The 17,780-nt window shown below is 43.1% G+C and overlaps 1 protein-coding gene and 1 long non-coding RNA gene across 3 annotated transcripts; one reads left to right on the forward strand and one right to left on the reverse strand.

The window, feature by feature from the left end:
* Positions 1-829: 829 nt before the first annotated feature.
* LOC118386680 (uncharacterized) lies at positions 830-2,719 on the reverse strand. The gene is made up of 4 exons (XR_004826268.2): positions 2,586-2,719; positions 2,148-2,226; positions 1,475-1,661; positions 830-1,056 (listed from the first exon to the last, which is right to left on the reverse strand). It is a non-coding gene; the product is annotated as an uncharacterized LOC118386680 (long non-coding RNA).
* taf1b (TATA box binding protein (Tbp)-associated factor, RNA polymerase I, B) lies at positions 2,618-17,733 on the forward strand. 2 transcript variants are annotated; one of them, XM_035774408.2, is made up of 15 exons: positions 2,618-2,765; positions 8,259-8,357; positions 8,578-8,668; positions 8,778-8,875; positions 9,060-9,152; positions 9,449-9,572; positions 9,724-9,898; positions 10,124-10,223; positions 11,162-11,309; positions 11,538-11,709; positions 12,826-12,869; positions 14,036-14,126; positions 14,362-14,432; positions 15,581-15,815; positions 17,293-17,733. In XM_035774408.2, exons 1-15 carry the CDS (start codon positions 2,748-2,750, stop codon positions 17,534-17,536), a joined length of 1,803 nt encoding a protein of 600 aa, XP_035630301.1. In that variant the 5' UTR covers positions 2,618-2,747; the 3' UTR covers positions 17,537-17,733. The 2 variants fall into 2 exon arrangements, with proteins under 2 accessions (XP_035630301.1, XP_052379320.1); XM_052523360.1 differs by lacking the exons at positions 14,362-14,432; positions 17,293-17,733 and having other exon boundaries at positions 15,581-15,811.
* The last annotated feature ends 47 nt before the right edge of the window (positions 17,734-17,780 follow it).

Here is a 17,780-nt window from a genome sequence, read left to right on the forward strand (position 1 = left end):
CAGACAGTGCAGACTCCCCGGGGATGGTTCTCTTCCTGTTCCTGCAGGGTACCAATATTATCTGTTTTCTTCTGAAGTGTGCACTCGTTCACTACTTCCCACAAATCTGAAAGCATTGGATTGCTGGAGGCGTGAGCTAGTGGGATTTTCCACTATATTTCTTATACCAGCCATTTCCTTTCAAATCAGTTAAGGGAAGTGAACAAGTGCACACTTTGGGAAAAGGGAGGGATAACTGGGACGTAGCCACAGATGTCCGTGTTGTGTTGCGTTCTCACATTACCTCACCCCGGAAACATGCCACACAGACCCTAACCTCGGGGCCCTGGAATGTGTGACTCACAAATCACCCTACCACAACTGCGTGTGTGGAAAGAATGTATTGTTCACATATGTAAGCGATTCAGAGAATATTGCTGTTATTTTTTATTTATTAAAATGTTCAATTGAGAGACTAGGAGGACACATTTCCACAGCCTGAAGTGAAGAGAGTACAAAATAAAAATCACAGTTTCTGCCCAATGCTGCAGCTGTAGAGCCATTATCATTGTGCAGAGTGGGAGAGGGTGGTGATAGAGAGAGGGAATGAAAAAGACAGAAATATTTATGACTGTGGCGTGCAACGCTAGCAGACTCCGCATGCCCCTTTTCTGTGGGGTTTTCCAACAGACTTATCACAAAGCCTACATCACCTGACAGCCTACGCCCATCTCCTCCTCCTCCTCCTCCATTTGTGAAACACAAAAGGAATCACAAAGCAAGAGCAACAGCAGTGCATTTCAAACTGTCCTGTGTTTGTGGTATGTAGGCAGGCAGGCAGGCAGGCAGGCAGGCAGGCAGGCAGGCAGGCAGGCAGGCAGGCAGGCAGGCAGAAAGACAGGCCGGCCGGCAGGGACACAGACAGGCAGTTACTGACTGTTACTGATTTCCATAGACAACAGGGTTGTGCTTTGCATAAATAAATGCTGTTGTCAACCTGAGGGGCAGAAAACCATAAACTTGGTTCCTTTGGAGGCTAAGGCAGGCAGGCAGGCATCTCACGTTCAGGTAGCTCTTCTGTGGGGAAAAAAAGTAGGCTTGGTTAACACACCACCACCAGCCATCACACCATTGTAGTAACAACAGGCACTATATAGGTAATAGGGTGCCCTTTGGAACGGGCTGGTGCCATTTGGGAATAGGGTGCCCTATGGGTCCCGGTCAAAAGAGACTCCCGTGTCATTACAAGGGAATGTGGTGTTGATGTTTAATGTTGCTGTTAGGGATGGAGGATTAAATTCAGCCAGCCGGCAACAGTGAGCTCTGACTCAAACCTGATAAAAAAAATGATGCTGTGGAAGAGGAGCATAGCCCACTTTGTCTGCATTCCCAAATGGAACCATATTCCCTATCAAGTACAGTACTTTTGTCCAGGACCCATAGGGCTCTAGTCAAAAGTAGTACACTATGTAGGGCAGGGGTATTAAACACTTACCCTACGAGGTCCGGAGCCTACTGGCTTTCTGTTCTCGCTGATAATTAATTGCACACATCTGGTTTCCCAGGTCTAAATCAGATTAGAGGGAAACAAAGAAAACATGCAGTGGAATTGTCTTCGAGGTCCAGAGTTGAGTTTGAGGGATATAGGGGATATGGAGCCATTTGGGACGCAGTGTCTGTATCTGAAAAAACATAACAAAGCCTCCATAAACACTCTCCAGATGGCTCAGTTGCTTTGTCAACAGAAACAGAGCAATCGTGGACATCTGTGTCTTCGTCCCAGTTATATCTCCTTTCACCCAGTGTGCACTTGTTTACTTCCCTTAACTGATTTGAAAGGAAATGGCTGGTATAAAAATATGGTGGAAACTCTCTCGAGCCCTCCACCAATCCAATGCTTTCAGATTTGTGGCAAGTAGTGAATCAGTGGAGGCTGCTGAGGGGAGAATGGCTCATAATAATGGCTGGAATGGATTCAATGGAATGGCATCAACCACATGGTTTTCATCCATTACACTCTATTATGAGCCTTCCTCCCTTCAGCAGGCTCCACTGATGAGTATTCAGGGACAGATGACCGTATGTATAGACCTTGGCATGATTAACTGGAGTAATATAAGACAAATTCTGATGTCTGAATGTATGACTCAAGCTATACTTATACTTACAAATGGATTTACCAAACAATGAATCCATCTACACACCCTCTTCTTCTTTCTTGTGGTTTCCATGGTGCTAGCGCCAATCCTGTCACACCACACAGTACAATCAGCACCAACGCCACCCACACACAGACACCAACTCATGGCATAATCAAGTAAAGCAGGTCAATTATAGAGCAGAGGCCTCAGGTATGGAAAATCACTACAATTACTGTAATGGATGACTCAGGTGATAACTACAAGCAACAACAAACAGTACGCTCTCATTCTCCTGCAATCAATGTTGCCCTCTATAGGGAGACATCAGACATTGGACTTGCAACCCACCTGAATGAGCAGGCTAAAATACTTTTCAGATATTAAATATCTGTAATTGTTTTATTCTCTGTAGTTCAGATATAGTAAAAAAACAAACATGTATTTATTATTATTTTGAATGTATACCCCTTGGCAACACGCTTTTGCACATGTGCTTGTGATGCACAGTAAAATCATGTTGATTCCTGTCGGGTGGATTTATTGGTAACACACAGGAAGTTCCTTTTCCACCACAATAAACCGACACGTGAGAGTTCACTAATGTGAAACAAACTCAAGTGTGTGAAAATGGACGAAGAACAAACGGTAGGTTGTATAAGTTGGACGTGTTAAAGTCTTTTTGCTCATTTAAATTTGTATACCTGCCAGATTGATCTGAAAAACATGTTCTTGTTGTAACGTCAGTGGCTAACCTAGCAAAATGTTCATTTTTTTTTTATTTTAGCCACAAGCAAACACAGTTAGAACGTGCAAAACAAAACGCTTTTCAAACGCAAATCTTTCTGTTTCCCATGTATTAGCAGGTAAGGTAAAGCGTTTAAGAACCCCTTAATGGAAGATTTTACCATAGGCGTGTAGCAGCTATAGTAGTTACAAATATATTAACGGTGAGAACCAGTGGAGGCTGTTGAAGGGAGGATGGCTTATAATAATGGCTAAAACGGAGCAAATTTGATGGCATCAAACTCACGGAAACCATATGTTTGATGTATTTGATACTGCTCCAGGCATTACCATGAGTCCGTTCTCCACAATGAAGGTGCCACCAACCTATGGTAAGAACTGTATCAACGATTTTTTACATTTTTATAACTAACCTAAGACAGACAACGGTCTGTCATTTTCTTCGAGTTTGTAGTCGCAGATCGCAAACACCTGACAGGTGCATACACCGCCACCTACTGTACTGGAATGTGAGGCTGGTCACGGACCCGTCTATAGCGAACTCGGAATTTCTAACAACCCCACTGGGCGGTGGAACCTCTTCATTCAGTATTCCCTGTAACATTTTACAGGGAATACTGAGTTAGATTTGTAGGCCTCCTTGCGCGCACATGCTTTTTCAGTTCTGCCCACAAATGTTATATAGGATTGAGGTCAGGGCTTTGTGATGGCCACTCCCAATACTTGACTTTGTTGTCCTTAAGCCATTCTTCCACAACTTTGGAAGTATGCTTGGGGTCATTGTCCATTTAAAAGAGCCATTTGTGACCAAGCTTTAACTTCCATACTGATGTCTTGAGATGTTGCTTCAATATATTCACATAATTTTCCTTTCCTCATGATGCCATCTATTTTGTGAAGTGCACCAGTACTTCCTGCAGCAAAGCACCCCCAAAACATGATGCTGCCACCCCCGTGCTTCACGGTCGGGATGGTGTTCTTCGACTTGCAAGCATCCCCCTTTTTCCTCCAAACATATTGATGGTCATTATGGCAAAACCGTTCTATTTTTGTTTCATCAGACCATAGGACATTTCTCCAAAAAGTACCATCTTTGTCCCCATGTACAGTTGCAAACCGTAGTCTTGACTTCTTTATGGCGGTTTTGGAGCAATAGCTTCTTCCTTGCTGAGCGGCCTTTCAGGTTATGTCGATATAGGACTCGTTTTACTGTGGATATAGATACTTTTGTACCTGTTTCATCCAGCATCTTCACAAGGTCCTTTGCTGCTTTTCTGGGATTATTTCTCACATTTCGCACCAAAGTACGTTCATCTCTAGGAGACAGAGCGTCTTCTTCCTGAGCGGTATGACTGCTGCATGGTCCCATGGTGTTTATACTTGCGTACTATTGTTTGTACAGATGAATGTGATACTTTCAGGCGTTTGGAAATTGCTTTCAAGGATGAACCAGACTTGTGGAGCTCTACAATATTTTTTCTGAGGTCTTGGCTGATTTCTTTTGATTTTCCCATGGGCCAAGCAAAGAGGCACTGAGTTTGAAGGTAGGCCTTGAAATGCAATGCATTCACAGGTACACCTCCAATTGACCCAAATGATGCCAATTAGCCTATAGGAAGCTTCTAAGCCATGACATTTTCTGGAATTTTCCAAGCTGTTTAAAGGGACAGTCAAGTTAGTGTATGTAAACTTCTGACCCACTGGAATTGTGATGCAGTGGATTATAAGTGAAATAATCTGTCTGTAAACAATTGTTGGAAAAATTACTTGTCATGCACAAAGTAGAGGACCTAAATGACTTGCCAAAACTATAGTTTAAGAATATATTTCACTGGTCACCCCCAAAGCCAATTGGCCTCCTTTGGCCGCCTGTCCTTCCAGTTCTCTGCTGCCAATGACTGGAATGAACTGCAAAAATCACTGAAGCTGGAGACACATCTCCCTCACTAGCTTTAAGCACCAGCTGTCAGAGCAGCTCACAGATCACTGCACATGTACATAGCCCATCCATACCTCATCCCTATACTGTATTCATTTATCTTGCTCCTTTGCACCCCAGTATCTCTACTTGCACATTCATCTTCTGCACAGCTACCATTCCAGTGTTTAATTGCTATATTGTAATTACTTCGCCACCATGGCCTATTTATTGCCTTACCTCCCTTATCTTACCTCATTTGCACACAATGTATATAGACTTTTTCTACTGTATAATTGACTGTTTGTTTATTCCATGTGTAGCTCTGGTGTATGTGACAAACTGCTTTGCTTTATATTAGCCAGGTCACAGTTGTAAATGAGTACTTGTTCTCAACTAGCCTACCTGGTCAAATAAAAATGACCAAATTCTCAATTGGATTAAGGTCTGGACTTTGACTCGGCCATTCCAATACTTTTAAATGTTTCCCCTTTAAACCAGAGGTCGATTAATTAGGGTCGATTTCAAGTTTTCATAACCATCGGGAAATCTGTATTTTGGGCACCAATTTGACGTTTTTATTTTTTAAATATTTATTTAACTAGGCAAGTCAGTTAAGAACACATTCTTATTTTCAATTCCGGCCTAGGAACGGTGGGTTAACTGCTTCGTTCGCGGGCAGAAAGACAGATTTTCACCTTGTCAGCTCGGGGGATCCAATCTTGCAACCTTACAGTTAACTAGTCCAACGCAATAACGACCTGCCTCTCTCGTTGCACTCCACAAGGAGACTGCTTGTTACGCAAATGCAGTAAGCCAAGGTAAGTTGCTAGCTAGCATTAAACTTATCTTATAAAAAAACAATCAATCATAATCACTAGTTAAACTGGTTGACACATGGTTGATGATATTACTAGATATTATCTAGCGTGTCCTGTGTTGCATATATGACTGAGCATACAAGTATCTGACTGAGCGGTGGTAGGCAGAAGCAGGTGCGTAAACATTCATGCAAACCGCGCTTTCGTGCATTTTGCCAGCAGCTCTTCGTTGTGCGTCAAGCATTGCGCTATTTATGACTTCAAGCCTATCAACTCCCTAGATGAGGCTGGTGTGACCGAAGTGAAATGGCTGGCTAGTTAGTGAGCGCTAATAGTGTTTCAAACTTCACTCGCTCTGAGCCTTGGGGTGGTTGTTTCCCTTGCTCTGCACGGGTAACGCTGCTTCGATGTGGTGGCTGTTGTCGTTGTGTTGCTGGCGAGGAGAGGGACAGAAGCTATACTGTTACACTGGCAATACTAAAGTGTCTATAGGAACATCCAATAGTCAAAGGTTAATGAAATACAAATGGTATAGAGGGAAATAGTCCTATATTAACTACAACCTAAAACTTCTTACCTGGGAATATTGAAGACTCATGTTAAAAGGAACCACCAGCTTTCATATGTTCTCATGTTCTGAGCAAGGAACTGATACGTTAGCTTTCTTACATAGCACATATTGCACTTTTACGTTCTTCTCCAACACTTTGTTTTTGCATTATTTAAACCAAATTGAACATGTCATTATCTACTTGAGGCTAAATTGAATTTATTGATGTATTATATTAAGTTAAAATAAGTGTTAATTCAGTGTTGTAATTGTCATTATTACAAATACATTTTTTTTTAATTCGGCCGATTTTAATCTGTCGGCTTTTTTGGTCCTCCAATAATCGGTATTGGCGTTGAAAAATCATAATCGGTTGACCTCTACTACAAACCACTTGAGTGTGGCTTTAGCAGTATGCTTAGGGTTATTGTCCTGCTGGAAGGTTTCCCTCAGTCCTATTCTCAAATCTCTGGAAGACTGAAACAGGTTTCCCTCAATAATTTCCCTGTATTTAGCTCCATCCATCATTCCTTCACTTCTGACCAGTTTCCCAGTCCCTGCTCAGAAAAAACATCCTATAGCATGATGCTGCCACCACACATCACTGTGGGGATGTTGTTCTCGGGGTGATGAGAGGTGTTGGGTATGCACCAGACATGGCGTTTTCCTTAATGGCCAAAAAGCTAAATTTTATTCTCATCTGACCAGAGTCCCTTCCATATGTTTGGGGAGTCTCCCACGTGCCTTTTGGCAAACACCAAACGTGTATGCTTATTTTTCTATTTCTCTTTTTTTCTGGCCACTCTTCTGTAAAGCCCAGCTCTGTGGAGTGTACAGCTTAGTGGTCCCATGGTCAGATATTCCAATCACCGCTGTGGAGCTTTGCAGCTCCTTCAGGGTTTTCTTTGGTCTCTTTGTTGCCTCTGATTAATGACCTCCTTGCCTGGTCTGTGAGTTTTGGTGGGCGGCCATCTCTTGGTAGGTTTGTTGTGGTGACATATTCTTTCCATTTTTTAATAATGGATTTAATGGTGCTCCGGGGGTGTTCAAAGTTTCTGATTTCTTTATAACCAAACCCTGTTCTGTGCTTCTCCACAACTTTGTCCCTGACCAGTTTGGAGAGCTCATTGGTCTTGGTGGTGCCCCTTGCTTAGTGGTGTTGCAGAATCTGGGGCCTTTCAAAACTAAGATCATGTGACAGATCATTTGACACTTAGATTGCACACAGGTGGACTTTGTTTAACCAATTATGTGACTTCTGAAGGTAATTGGTTGCACCAGATCTTATTTAGGGGCTTTATAGCAAACTTTTCAGTTAATTTTTGTCAACATTTTTATTTCTTACACAAAATAGTCCAAATTGGTGAAGTGAATGTCCATTATGTGAAATCCAAATAAACATCCATTTAAATTGCAGGTTGTAATTGCAACAAAATAGGAAAAATGCCAAGAGGGATAAACTTTTGCAAGGCACTCCATTTGCACATTTCTTTTAGGGAACGCTTACTCTGAAGTGTGTGTAGTGCAATTACTAATTTCACCCTTGCACTCCTTCTAAACAACAAATTTTTTACAACTTGCAAAGGGTAAAGTCTACAAAACTTTGATCACTCTGTTAGTAACAGATTCTAGTTTGGGAAACAGAACTGCATTGAGATTAAATGTTTCATCGATGAGAGAATTTGTAGAATGTCGGCCAAAATCCATCTCGCTGCATTTTCTTCCACTGCCAGACACTGGGCTTTCTCTCACCGCCTACTGGTGAAATATTGGTCTCATTGTTCTGTGACTATGCTCTCTCCATACTGCAGCATCCCTGGATTACAGTTCCTATTCACCTGTGTGCCTAATAGATGTGTGACCCAACATATAGTTAGTTCCCTCTAGAGTACAAATTAAGTGGAATATGCAAAGTATATAGACAACACAACCACACAAGTAGTTCAAAATGGGTCCTACAGTCTCGTTAGTATGGCCCTCAGTTACAATTGTTGCCGCAGCTAGCTACATGCTCTCATATGTTGTTATGGATCAATGGACCTGATGTCTCTGTGTGTATGTAATACTATGCATAATGTGCCATATAAAATTGGATTTGATTACAGGGGGGCTACAGCGATATCTGTGGCCAGTGTGGAGAGGTGAACTGGGGGGTGTCGGATGAGGGTCGGTTCTACTGCAGGTCCTGTCATAATGTCATCGAGGTAAGCACTCGCATTTATTAACTACTATTCAAGATTGCTTCATGTTGAAGTAGTCATGGGCTACATCCCATATGGCACGGTATTTCCTTTTTGGTGCACTACTTTGGGACCGTAGCCCTATGTGCCCTGGTCAAGGCAGTGTAGTAGTTAATAGGGTGCCATTTGGGAGGCACACGTGGACAACCATTTTTTTTTTTTCCCCCTCTAATTCTCTACACAGAGAACAAAAGAAGTGGTGGACACCAACACTTTTATGGTTGGTACCAGCAGAGTGTCCTCCATCTCCAAGGGAACCAGAAGGAAAAAACTAGGTTGGTCTCCACTCTCCTGTGTCATTAATTCCTACAAGCAAATTATTTTGATTTGGGTTTTTTTGTTTGTTGGCTCTGTATGTGCCTGACTTATTTGACTGTGTTTCAGAGCAAGGGCGAGAGTGGATGGTGTGTGAGGGCTTTCAGTTCATCCTAAAGCACCAGGCTGAGGCTCTTCTGGCCATGGGAGTCTGCCCACAGTTCAAGGTCTGTCAGAGGGAGCACAGAAGGGCGGTTTCCCAGACACAGATTAAGCCTAGTAGTTAGAGAATCTCTATTGAAATGTTTAATCTGTCTCCGAGAAACCGGAAAGTAAAACCAAATGAGGCTATTTTACATCAATGTAAAGACACTCGATAAGTTCTGTAAGTGTCTTGTCTGTGTTTTGTAGGATGACGTGCTGTGTCAGTTTTGGAGAATGTACCTACAGAAGAGCCGACAGGCCTACACCAAGAATCCTGTGCATGATGGGAAATTTAGACTGGTCAGTATTCTCATCACTGCAAGCAAAATGGCACTTTCTGATGACGTGACAAGCCTTCCCGATGACGTGACGAAAGCCTTCCCTGTCTATCGCCCCCTTGTGGCGGACGGTTGAGTCATTCACTCAATGTGTTTTCAGATTGGATACGTTTAGTTACACGTTTGCAGCGCTCAGATGATAACTGTACACCTACACACACATCTCGCCCTCCTTTTGGTTGCTGTATCGTTTATTTTGTGTGTCTGTCTCTTGTCTCCCCTTCTTATTTCCACTCTTTTTCTTGTTGCCCTCCCTAGCGTTCTCAGGCCTCTGGGGAGTCAGACAGTGCTCCGGAGTCGTCAGTGATGAGTGACTCTATGATGTCTGCCTCTGAGACAGACGGGGATGGAGATTGGGCAAGTGGAGGAGGCTCTGTCTCAGGTACAGTAAACAACACAAGTATGCTGAATAGCCAATGTACCTATGCACACTAGCCACACACAGTGATTATATATAGGTGAGTGTACATGCATCTGTGTGTGTGTGCATGCTAACACGTGTGTGTTTTCCAATATGTGTGCATGCTCCCCAGGTCACACCAGTGACGGAGCCTCCTCGGTGTGTTCCGGTTCTATTGATGCCGTCTCGTACCTGACCACGCGCCAGAGGAGGAGCCAGGGGTTGATGAGCATGCCCAAGACCCTGGCACTGTGCCACCTGGCCCTGCTGTGGGCCAGAGAGGCCATCACACTGGCAGACCTGCTCAGGTTAGGGCCAAGGGGAGGTGGCGGAAACATGGGTGGAAGAGAGGATGAACAAAGTTGTATTGAATTTAATATAAAAACATTTGACCATTTTGATTTCATTAAGACAAACCGGGATTAAATATAGGTTAAAGGTATAAAAAAAAAATTTAAAAAAGGAAGTAAATGTTCACATTAAGTCTCAAGCTTTGCATCCCTGCCTATTGAGTCGCTCTCTGTGCTGGGCAGGTTTGTGAATGAGGGCCACATCCCCTATGTGAACGCCTACGAGGACTTCCCAGAGGAGATGAAGCTCTACGGCCGAGACTCACTCATCTTCAGAGTGGAGGTGAGAGCTCACATTGGTTGTTGATTTATTGGGGAAAAGATGCGCTGAGTACAACCTAGGCGGTAACACGTTAAAGCAATTCCACTTTTGTCCAACGTGGTCCTTGACGGAATACAAACAAAATAAAAGGACTGTAATCTCTCTGCATCACACAGCATAGAACAAATAACTGACGCAAAAATGAAAGATACAGGAAAATAAGAGTAAAGTCAACCTATTGTGGTTCCGTCATTTGTCCTCCTGGACTCTAAATGTATTATACATTAATAAATCTACATCGTTATCAATTAAACTGTAACGCTAAGATGGCCTCTGGGCCAGACCTCTGTCGTTACATTTCTGATGGAGCAGAGGCATAAATGCCTTTCAGTCATTCAGCTACTCAACAAAAATTAGCTTTGACTTGTCCCCTTTTTTAAAAACACCCCTGGACTGAGACCGTTTTAATAGGCGTTCTACAACAACATCCCAGTGTAGAAGACTGAGTACCGTGCCGTACTACTTCCTGTTGGCACACTGACTCTGTGTTGTGGCCGCGTTGAGTGTGAGACACAGCTGTGTGTAAGCCTAAGTAGTCATGAGCAGTACTACTAATGGTATTATAGATGTGGTTAAGCTTCATCTAGGCAACAGATCCACTGCTTGGAATTTGTGTACTCTAACATGTGTTCTGGGGGGGGGGGGCATTAAGCTGATGGTGACAAATATGGTTTTGTTGTCAGACCACTGTACCACGCTACTCTCATTGAAACATGTATGAAGACATCAGAATGTTGTCTCAGGTGCAACAGAAACTGCTGCTTGTCCCCACATGCCAATACACCTGTTGCCCCGCTCTGCATTTGCATATATTGTCTTGAAGTCTTATCCTGATCCTCCAAAGGGATTCCTTGCATAGAGGACCAGATTAAATCTGTGTGTCAATGTGTGTTCCCTAGTCTATCCCCTCTTACAGCCACCTGCACAAGGAGGCCCAGACCCTGGCTGTGTTCCTGGAGCTTCCCCTGTTCCCCCCCATCACCCTGGACTGCCTGATGCACCCCTCCCTGCTCACTCTCCGCTACCTCACCGAAGCCAACCTGCCCGGTGGGTCTGCCAAGCCAACAACACACTCTTAACTCTTTTGTTGTCCGTTGGTTAATTTGTGTCAGTCACTTTAAAGAGGAGACACCAGTTGTTGTTTTTTTTGTCTAGTTGTTTACCTGTGTTCCCCTTTTACATTTATTTATTATTTTAATTTTTACTTTACACAACATGTAACTCCAGTCTCAACACAAGTTATTCCAATCAACCAGTTCTTTTTTTTTTCTTCAGATGAGCTGCATGACTGGGTGTGCAGGATCATGGAGAAGGCTGGTATGGAGTCGTCCGTGACCTTTGAACCCATGAGGTCCAGATCCCCTCTCCCACACTACGATGTCCAGGCTGCTGCCCTGATCATCGTCGCCATGAAGCTGCTCTTCAAACTAGACGACCACACTGAGTGGTAGCTATGCCGTCTGTTAACTAGAGAGAGAGAGAGAGAGAAATGTATTTAAGGGCTTATTCTCACCAAATAGTCATAGGTACACTTTCCATGTACTAACACTTTACAATTCACATTAGCGACGGGAATGTTACGAGACGACAAGGGGTTTGGTTGACGTTCTTGCTTCGCCACTCAAAAGTACCGTAAATGTCACAGTAACCACTAGCCAGGACTCAGAAGGTTAAGCATTGCAAACTATTCTCCTAGCTAGCGACTCGTTAACGTTAACCAAGCAACTCTTCACACATCTACCGTATTACACTCTTAATTACTGCAACAAAACCATATTACACTCTTGAATAATGCAACGATTCACAAGCATGGGCAGACAGTTTTATTTTTTTGTCTGTACACACCACCTGGTATCTTCAAGACAAACACACAGATGTTGACTTATGAAGTTTGACTTTGCGTATCTAAAAATATCTCCACATTTTTAGGTAGTATCGACGTAAAAAAAAAAAAGTTTATTGAATTTACTTGAAATCGCCAAGTCTCAAATATAAGGAAAATGTCTAGTCTACACATTTCAGCTGTTTCAAAAACATTGCTTTGCTATTACCATTGATGCTGTAGGAATGTTGAGCTCAATGAGACAATTCTGTTTACACTGCCGTGCTCTGAGGGCGGCAACTGTCAGGTGCCACCTCTAGAGGAAGCACCAGAGACGTGTAAACTTGTGAAATTCTCACAACAGTATTGTCTCTCGAGAACCTCTGTACCTTTTGCTATCGTCAATGTAAAAACGGTCTCACTCCAAGGGGTTTGACAGTACATAATACAGATTTTAACACTACATTGTAGACCACTCGGGTAGTTTTGAGACACTATGTAATCATAGTAGGCAATTGTAGTTCACTATATAGTCTGTCAGCCATGTCAACATTTTACCACAGTCTTGAAACCACGGTGTTCTTTAGGAAGCTCAATGTAGACTGGAACATCAAGTCTGCATGTCCCTGGTCATGTAAATAGTCGCACAGAAATGTCATAAATAGTTTAGGCCACTATGCCTACGCAAGATTGTTTTACGACTGCTCATATCTAACACAGTTCTCCTGTTTGTGTTTTTAGGGATTTATCCAATGATGCAAGTGACAAGAACAAGGAGAACCCAGGTAAACCTCACTCACTTTGGTGTGATAAGATAATAACCAGCCCTCCCTGATGGCTGATATAGATGTGGAATTTATTTATTTATTTAGCATCATTGAGAAGGTATTGATCTGAATAATCTCTCAGGAGTCTTGTGTGAAGTTGGCCCAAGGCTAAAAGGAGTTGCATAGTACATACAGAGGAATAAATTAAACAGTTATTTACATGTGTTTAAACAGTTATTTACATATGTGTCTGAAGGGGTTTTAGCTAATGGAATGCCTTTAAAGGCAGTAAATGCTGTTTCTTCGATTCTTATGTTCTGTTTAACATTTCACATGATCTTATCTTTTTCAGCACAGATAATCATAGTTTGTATTGTCCTACACATTGTCATTTAATGCTTTTTGTAAAGAGCGGCCACCTCTAAGGAATACCTAGGATAGGATAAGTAATCCTTCTCAACCCCCCTAAAAGATTTAGATGCACTATTGTAAAGTGGCTGTTCCACTGGATGTCATAAGGTGAATGCACCAATTTGTAAGTCGCTCTGGATAAGAGCGTCTGCTAAATGACTTAAATGTAGATGTAAATGTAATTGAGGTGTGGTCTTGTCTTTGGAACGGGGAATGTTGCATGTACTGTTTGTCTGCATTCCTTTGATTTCTGACTGCCTTTTTTCATTCACTTCCATTTGACAGCTTAGAAGTGAGAGTAGATTACATGGCTGGGCTGAAATATTTGGGTGATTTAGAAGCGCTAGAGTTTCCCCTTGCTATTTTCTGTTGTAATTAAAAAGCAGATGGAGAATTCTGACTTTTTTTAACCTTTTATTTAACTAGGCAAGGCAGTTAAGAACATGTTCTTATTTTCAATGATGGCCTAAGAACAGTGGGTTAACTGCCTGTTCAGGGGCAGAACGACATATTTGTACATTGTCAGCTCGGGGATTCAAACTTGCAACCTTTTGGTTACTAGTCCAACGCTCTACGCTGCCGCCCCAAACTTCTCTTAAGAAGTATAGCCAATCTTTATGAGACTTATATGAAGTCCATGAGTTCCTAGCCTGTTTGTTTGCAACTAGTTAGGAAATGGACACTTATTTTGGGAAGTCTTCTCAGTTGGACATTCCAAAAGTCAAGTGTCCTAAATTCTGTCTGGCACTCATCCCTCTCTTTATGTGCGACAGATGGGAACAGCTTTAACCTGAGGTGGTGGTACAGGGCAATGCAGACTGCCCTGACCACAGCTGCACGGAGACAGCAGGACAATATAGCCAGGTGAGACACATCACTTTTAACTGGCTCTCCCTTTAAAGTTGGCTGGGCAGATACTGTGGTCTAGTGGTAACACATCTGGCTCAATCACATATACTGCTCCCCACTGGAAACTGGGGTTCAATTCCTGTATCCACCCTTGTTACTGTGTCTCCCCCTTTCATCTATCTATCTCCTCTATTTCACAAATGTCAGTATATAGAGTAAATGTATTTACCCACATAATGTATTTCTACAGAAAGCATTGGAAGCCCCAGAAACCTCTATATACCTCGAAGAAAGACAAGTCGGTCGTTCTCAAAAGGAGACGTAGGTGTCACTCATATCAGTCTGTTCAGATAAAGAAGAAAAACGGAGCTGGCTCATGTCCACTATTTAGTGTATGGCAAATGGGCTGTAAAAAGAGCTGGCACAGACATGCTGATGTCACTCACTGGCCTATACAGTACCAGTCAAAAGTTTGGACAAGGGTTTTTCTTTATTTTTATAATTTTCTACATTGCGGAATAATAGTGAAGACATCAAAATAACTCATGGAATAACCAAAAAAGTGTTAGACAAATCAAAATAGATTTTAGATTCTTCAAAGTAGCCACCCTTTGCCTTGATGACAGCTTTGCACACTCTTGGCATTCTCTCAACCAGCTTCATGAGGTAGTCACCTGGAATGCATTTAAATTAACAGGTGTGCCTTCTTAAAAGTTAATTTGTGGAATTTCTTTCCTTCTTAATGCATTTGAGCCAATCAGTTGTGTAGCCCTATTTGATAAAAGACCAAGTCCATATGACGGCAAGCACAACTCAAATAAGCAGAGAGAAAAGAGTCCAAATTTGAGCTTTTTGGTTCCAACCGCCATGTCTTTGCGAGACAGAGTTTAACAGGACAATGACCCAACACACCTCCAAGCTGTGTAAGGGCTATTGGACTAAGAAGGAGAGCGATCGAGTGCTGCACCAGATGACCTGGCCTCAACAATCACCTGACCTCAACCCAATTGAGATGGTTTGGGATAAGTTGTACTGCAGAGTGAAGGAAAAGGAGCCAACAAGTTTTCAGCATATGTGGGAACTCCTTCATGCATTCCAGGTGAAGCTGATTGGGAATGCCAAGAGTTTGCAAAGCTGTCATCAAGGCAAAGGGTGGCTACTTTGAAGAATCTCAAATGTAAAATATATTTTATTTGAACTTTTTTTGCTTACTACATGATTTTGTGTTATTTCATAGTTTTGACATCTTCACTATTATTCTACAATGTAGATAAGAGTAAATATAAATAAAAAAAACCTTGAATGAGGTGTGTCCAAACTTGACCGGTACTCTGTCATTCTGCTTTTGCTAATCTCCCTTTTCTCCACCCTAATCTCACTACTCTCCTTCTCTATCCCTCACCAACTAACCACACCCTTTTCCCTCACCATTTCCTGCACCCTCACTTTTCCCCCTCCACCCTCTCCAGGTATTGCAGAGCAGCTCCAGTTGAGTTTCCAGAAACTGTCTGGTTCCCCTGTGGCCCCACCATCCACCCCTCCCTCCAGCTTCTGTTTCCGCTGGGGTGAGGAGGGGGAGGAGGTCTGGGACGGGCCCAGCCATCACCACCTAACCCTGGACAGCAGCGTCCGGCAGAGAGGGGCAAGCCTCCAGCCCGCCAACCCAGAATACTGGCACCCAGCCCTGAGGGCCTGCAAGCCCAGGTAAGGCCCAGTACCCGGTTGCAGCAGCATACCACCCTGGATCCTGCTGTTGGCTTGCCACTGAAGCTAAGCCGGGTAGGTCCTGGTCAGACCCTGGATGGGAGACCAGATGCTGCTGGAAGTGGTGTTGGAGGGCTAGTAGGAGGCACTCATTCCTCTGGTCAAAAAGATTCCAATGCCCCAGGGCAGTGATTGGTGACATTGCCCTTTGCAGGCTCGGGTGTGATGTTAAACGGGTTTCCTGACTCTGTGGTCACTAAAGAGCACATGGCACTTATCGTGAGAGTAGGGGTGTTAACCCTGGTGCCCTGGCCAATTCCTAATCTGGCATTCTTACCATCATGGCCACCTAATCCTCAGCTTCCAATTGGCTCATTCATCCCCCTCTTCTCCCATGTAACTATTCCTGAGGTTGTTGATGTAACTGAGAATGTGTTCTCAGTCAACTTGCCTGCAAAAAAACAACAACCTTTTAAGGTAGTCATTGATGCACAAAGTAAACCGCAGAGTCAGCTTAGACCTCTGCAATAAGCATAAGATTTAACTTCTCTGTTGATCCCACAACTATCAGCTTGCAGGAGTGGGAAGTGTATCCATCTTGCATCTGAGTCTAAGTTAATATTTCCCTTGTTGGGGTTACCCTGAATCACCTCACCTAAACATCCTAACTGATGTCTTTTTTTTTTCTAAACTATGATAGCCCTCACATAAACATACAGTACACAGTTACCAGACAGCTGAGAGCTTGTGGTGGTTGTATATGCTGGGTGAAGGAGAGGGGGAATGCAGGCCTGTGTTCTCTCTCTCCTCTGATGGGGGCCTGTTTTCACTGTCACCACTGATCAAATCTACCAAGCGACTCTTTCCTTTTCACCTTCCTCAGTTTGCTGAGGCTGAATCCTATAGTGATTGGAAACTGCACCCACCATTAATCTACACCTGGGGTCTATGCTTTTAGTTGTGGAGGCCGACTCCCTTCTAACCTGTCCCACAAAGGTTCCACTCTCCATAGGGCGTATCTAAACCATCCCTTTTAAAACCTAGTTTCAGCTAGAGACAGCACTGGCTATGGGTTTTCCCAGCATGCATAAGAATGCTTTAGAGAAGTTTTCAGAATTTTGGCAGACAATGTAGAGATGTGACTTGTGAATATACATATAGAAACCAAACGCCCATGATGAGTGCTCTGCTTTAAATATGGTCTGGATGAGAGGACCAGGATGTCTGTCGTATGTTGTTTACACACTAGTTATTAGCAGTGGTTAATAGTATCATGCACAGGGGTGTGAGACGTACTCCATTTGCAAATCTGCCAACTTTTTGGTTCTACTTGCAGAATTTCCATTGCTCCATAAAAGTTCAATTCAACTCTTTCAGATTGGCCTTTACTGCACACCTCACAGGGATTGCGCTGCCGTCATGTACCTTCTTTAAAACAACACCATTGAGTTTTATCGGTCGTGTTTTATTCCCCCAGGTTTTGTAAGAGCCACTATGCGGAGATAGAGGTCACTCTCCCCAGGATGTACGTGTGGCTGTTGGACCTCTTCTCCTTCCTCCTGGGGGTTAAACCTGGCTGTGTATACGAAGAGGTACTGAAGGTGGAGAGGCGCTTCCTCAGGAGCAGCAAGTCCCAGCCCAGGGCAAGAGCTACACCCAGAAAGACACAGCCCCAAAAACTACACAAACGCAAACAAACCAGTAAAACATGTTCTCGGTGACTAAAGAGCGAGTGACTTCATCGGGAACAACTGTCGATTATTTATATGGTTTTTGTATCAATGCAAATTGATTGTGCTTTTTTTGTACAAATTGTCTCATGGATGTATGGCAATGCTCCTGTGATTACAACGCAATATGAAGTTCATGAAAATGTACTTTTTAAATTATATTAAACTGTTCTGTTATTACAATGTTATAAGTAGCCCTGTGTAACTCTGTTCATTAAGGAATGCCTGACATTTT

This window comes from Oncorhynchus keta, chromosome 8 (assembly GCF_023373465.1).
Source record: "Oncorhynchus keta strain PuntledgeMale-10-30-2019 chromosome 8, Oket_V2, whole genome shotgun sequence".
Taxonomy (NCBI): Eukaryota; Metazoa; Chordata; class Actinopteri; order Salmoniformes; family Salmonidae; genus Oncorhynchus; species Oncorhynchus keta.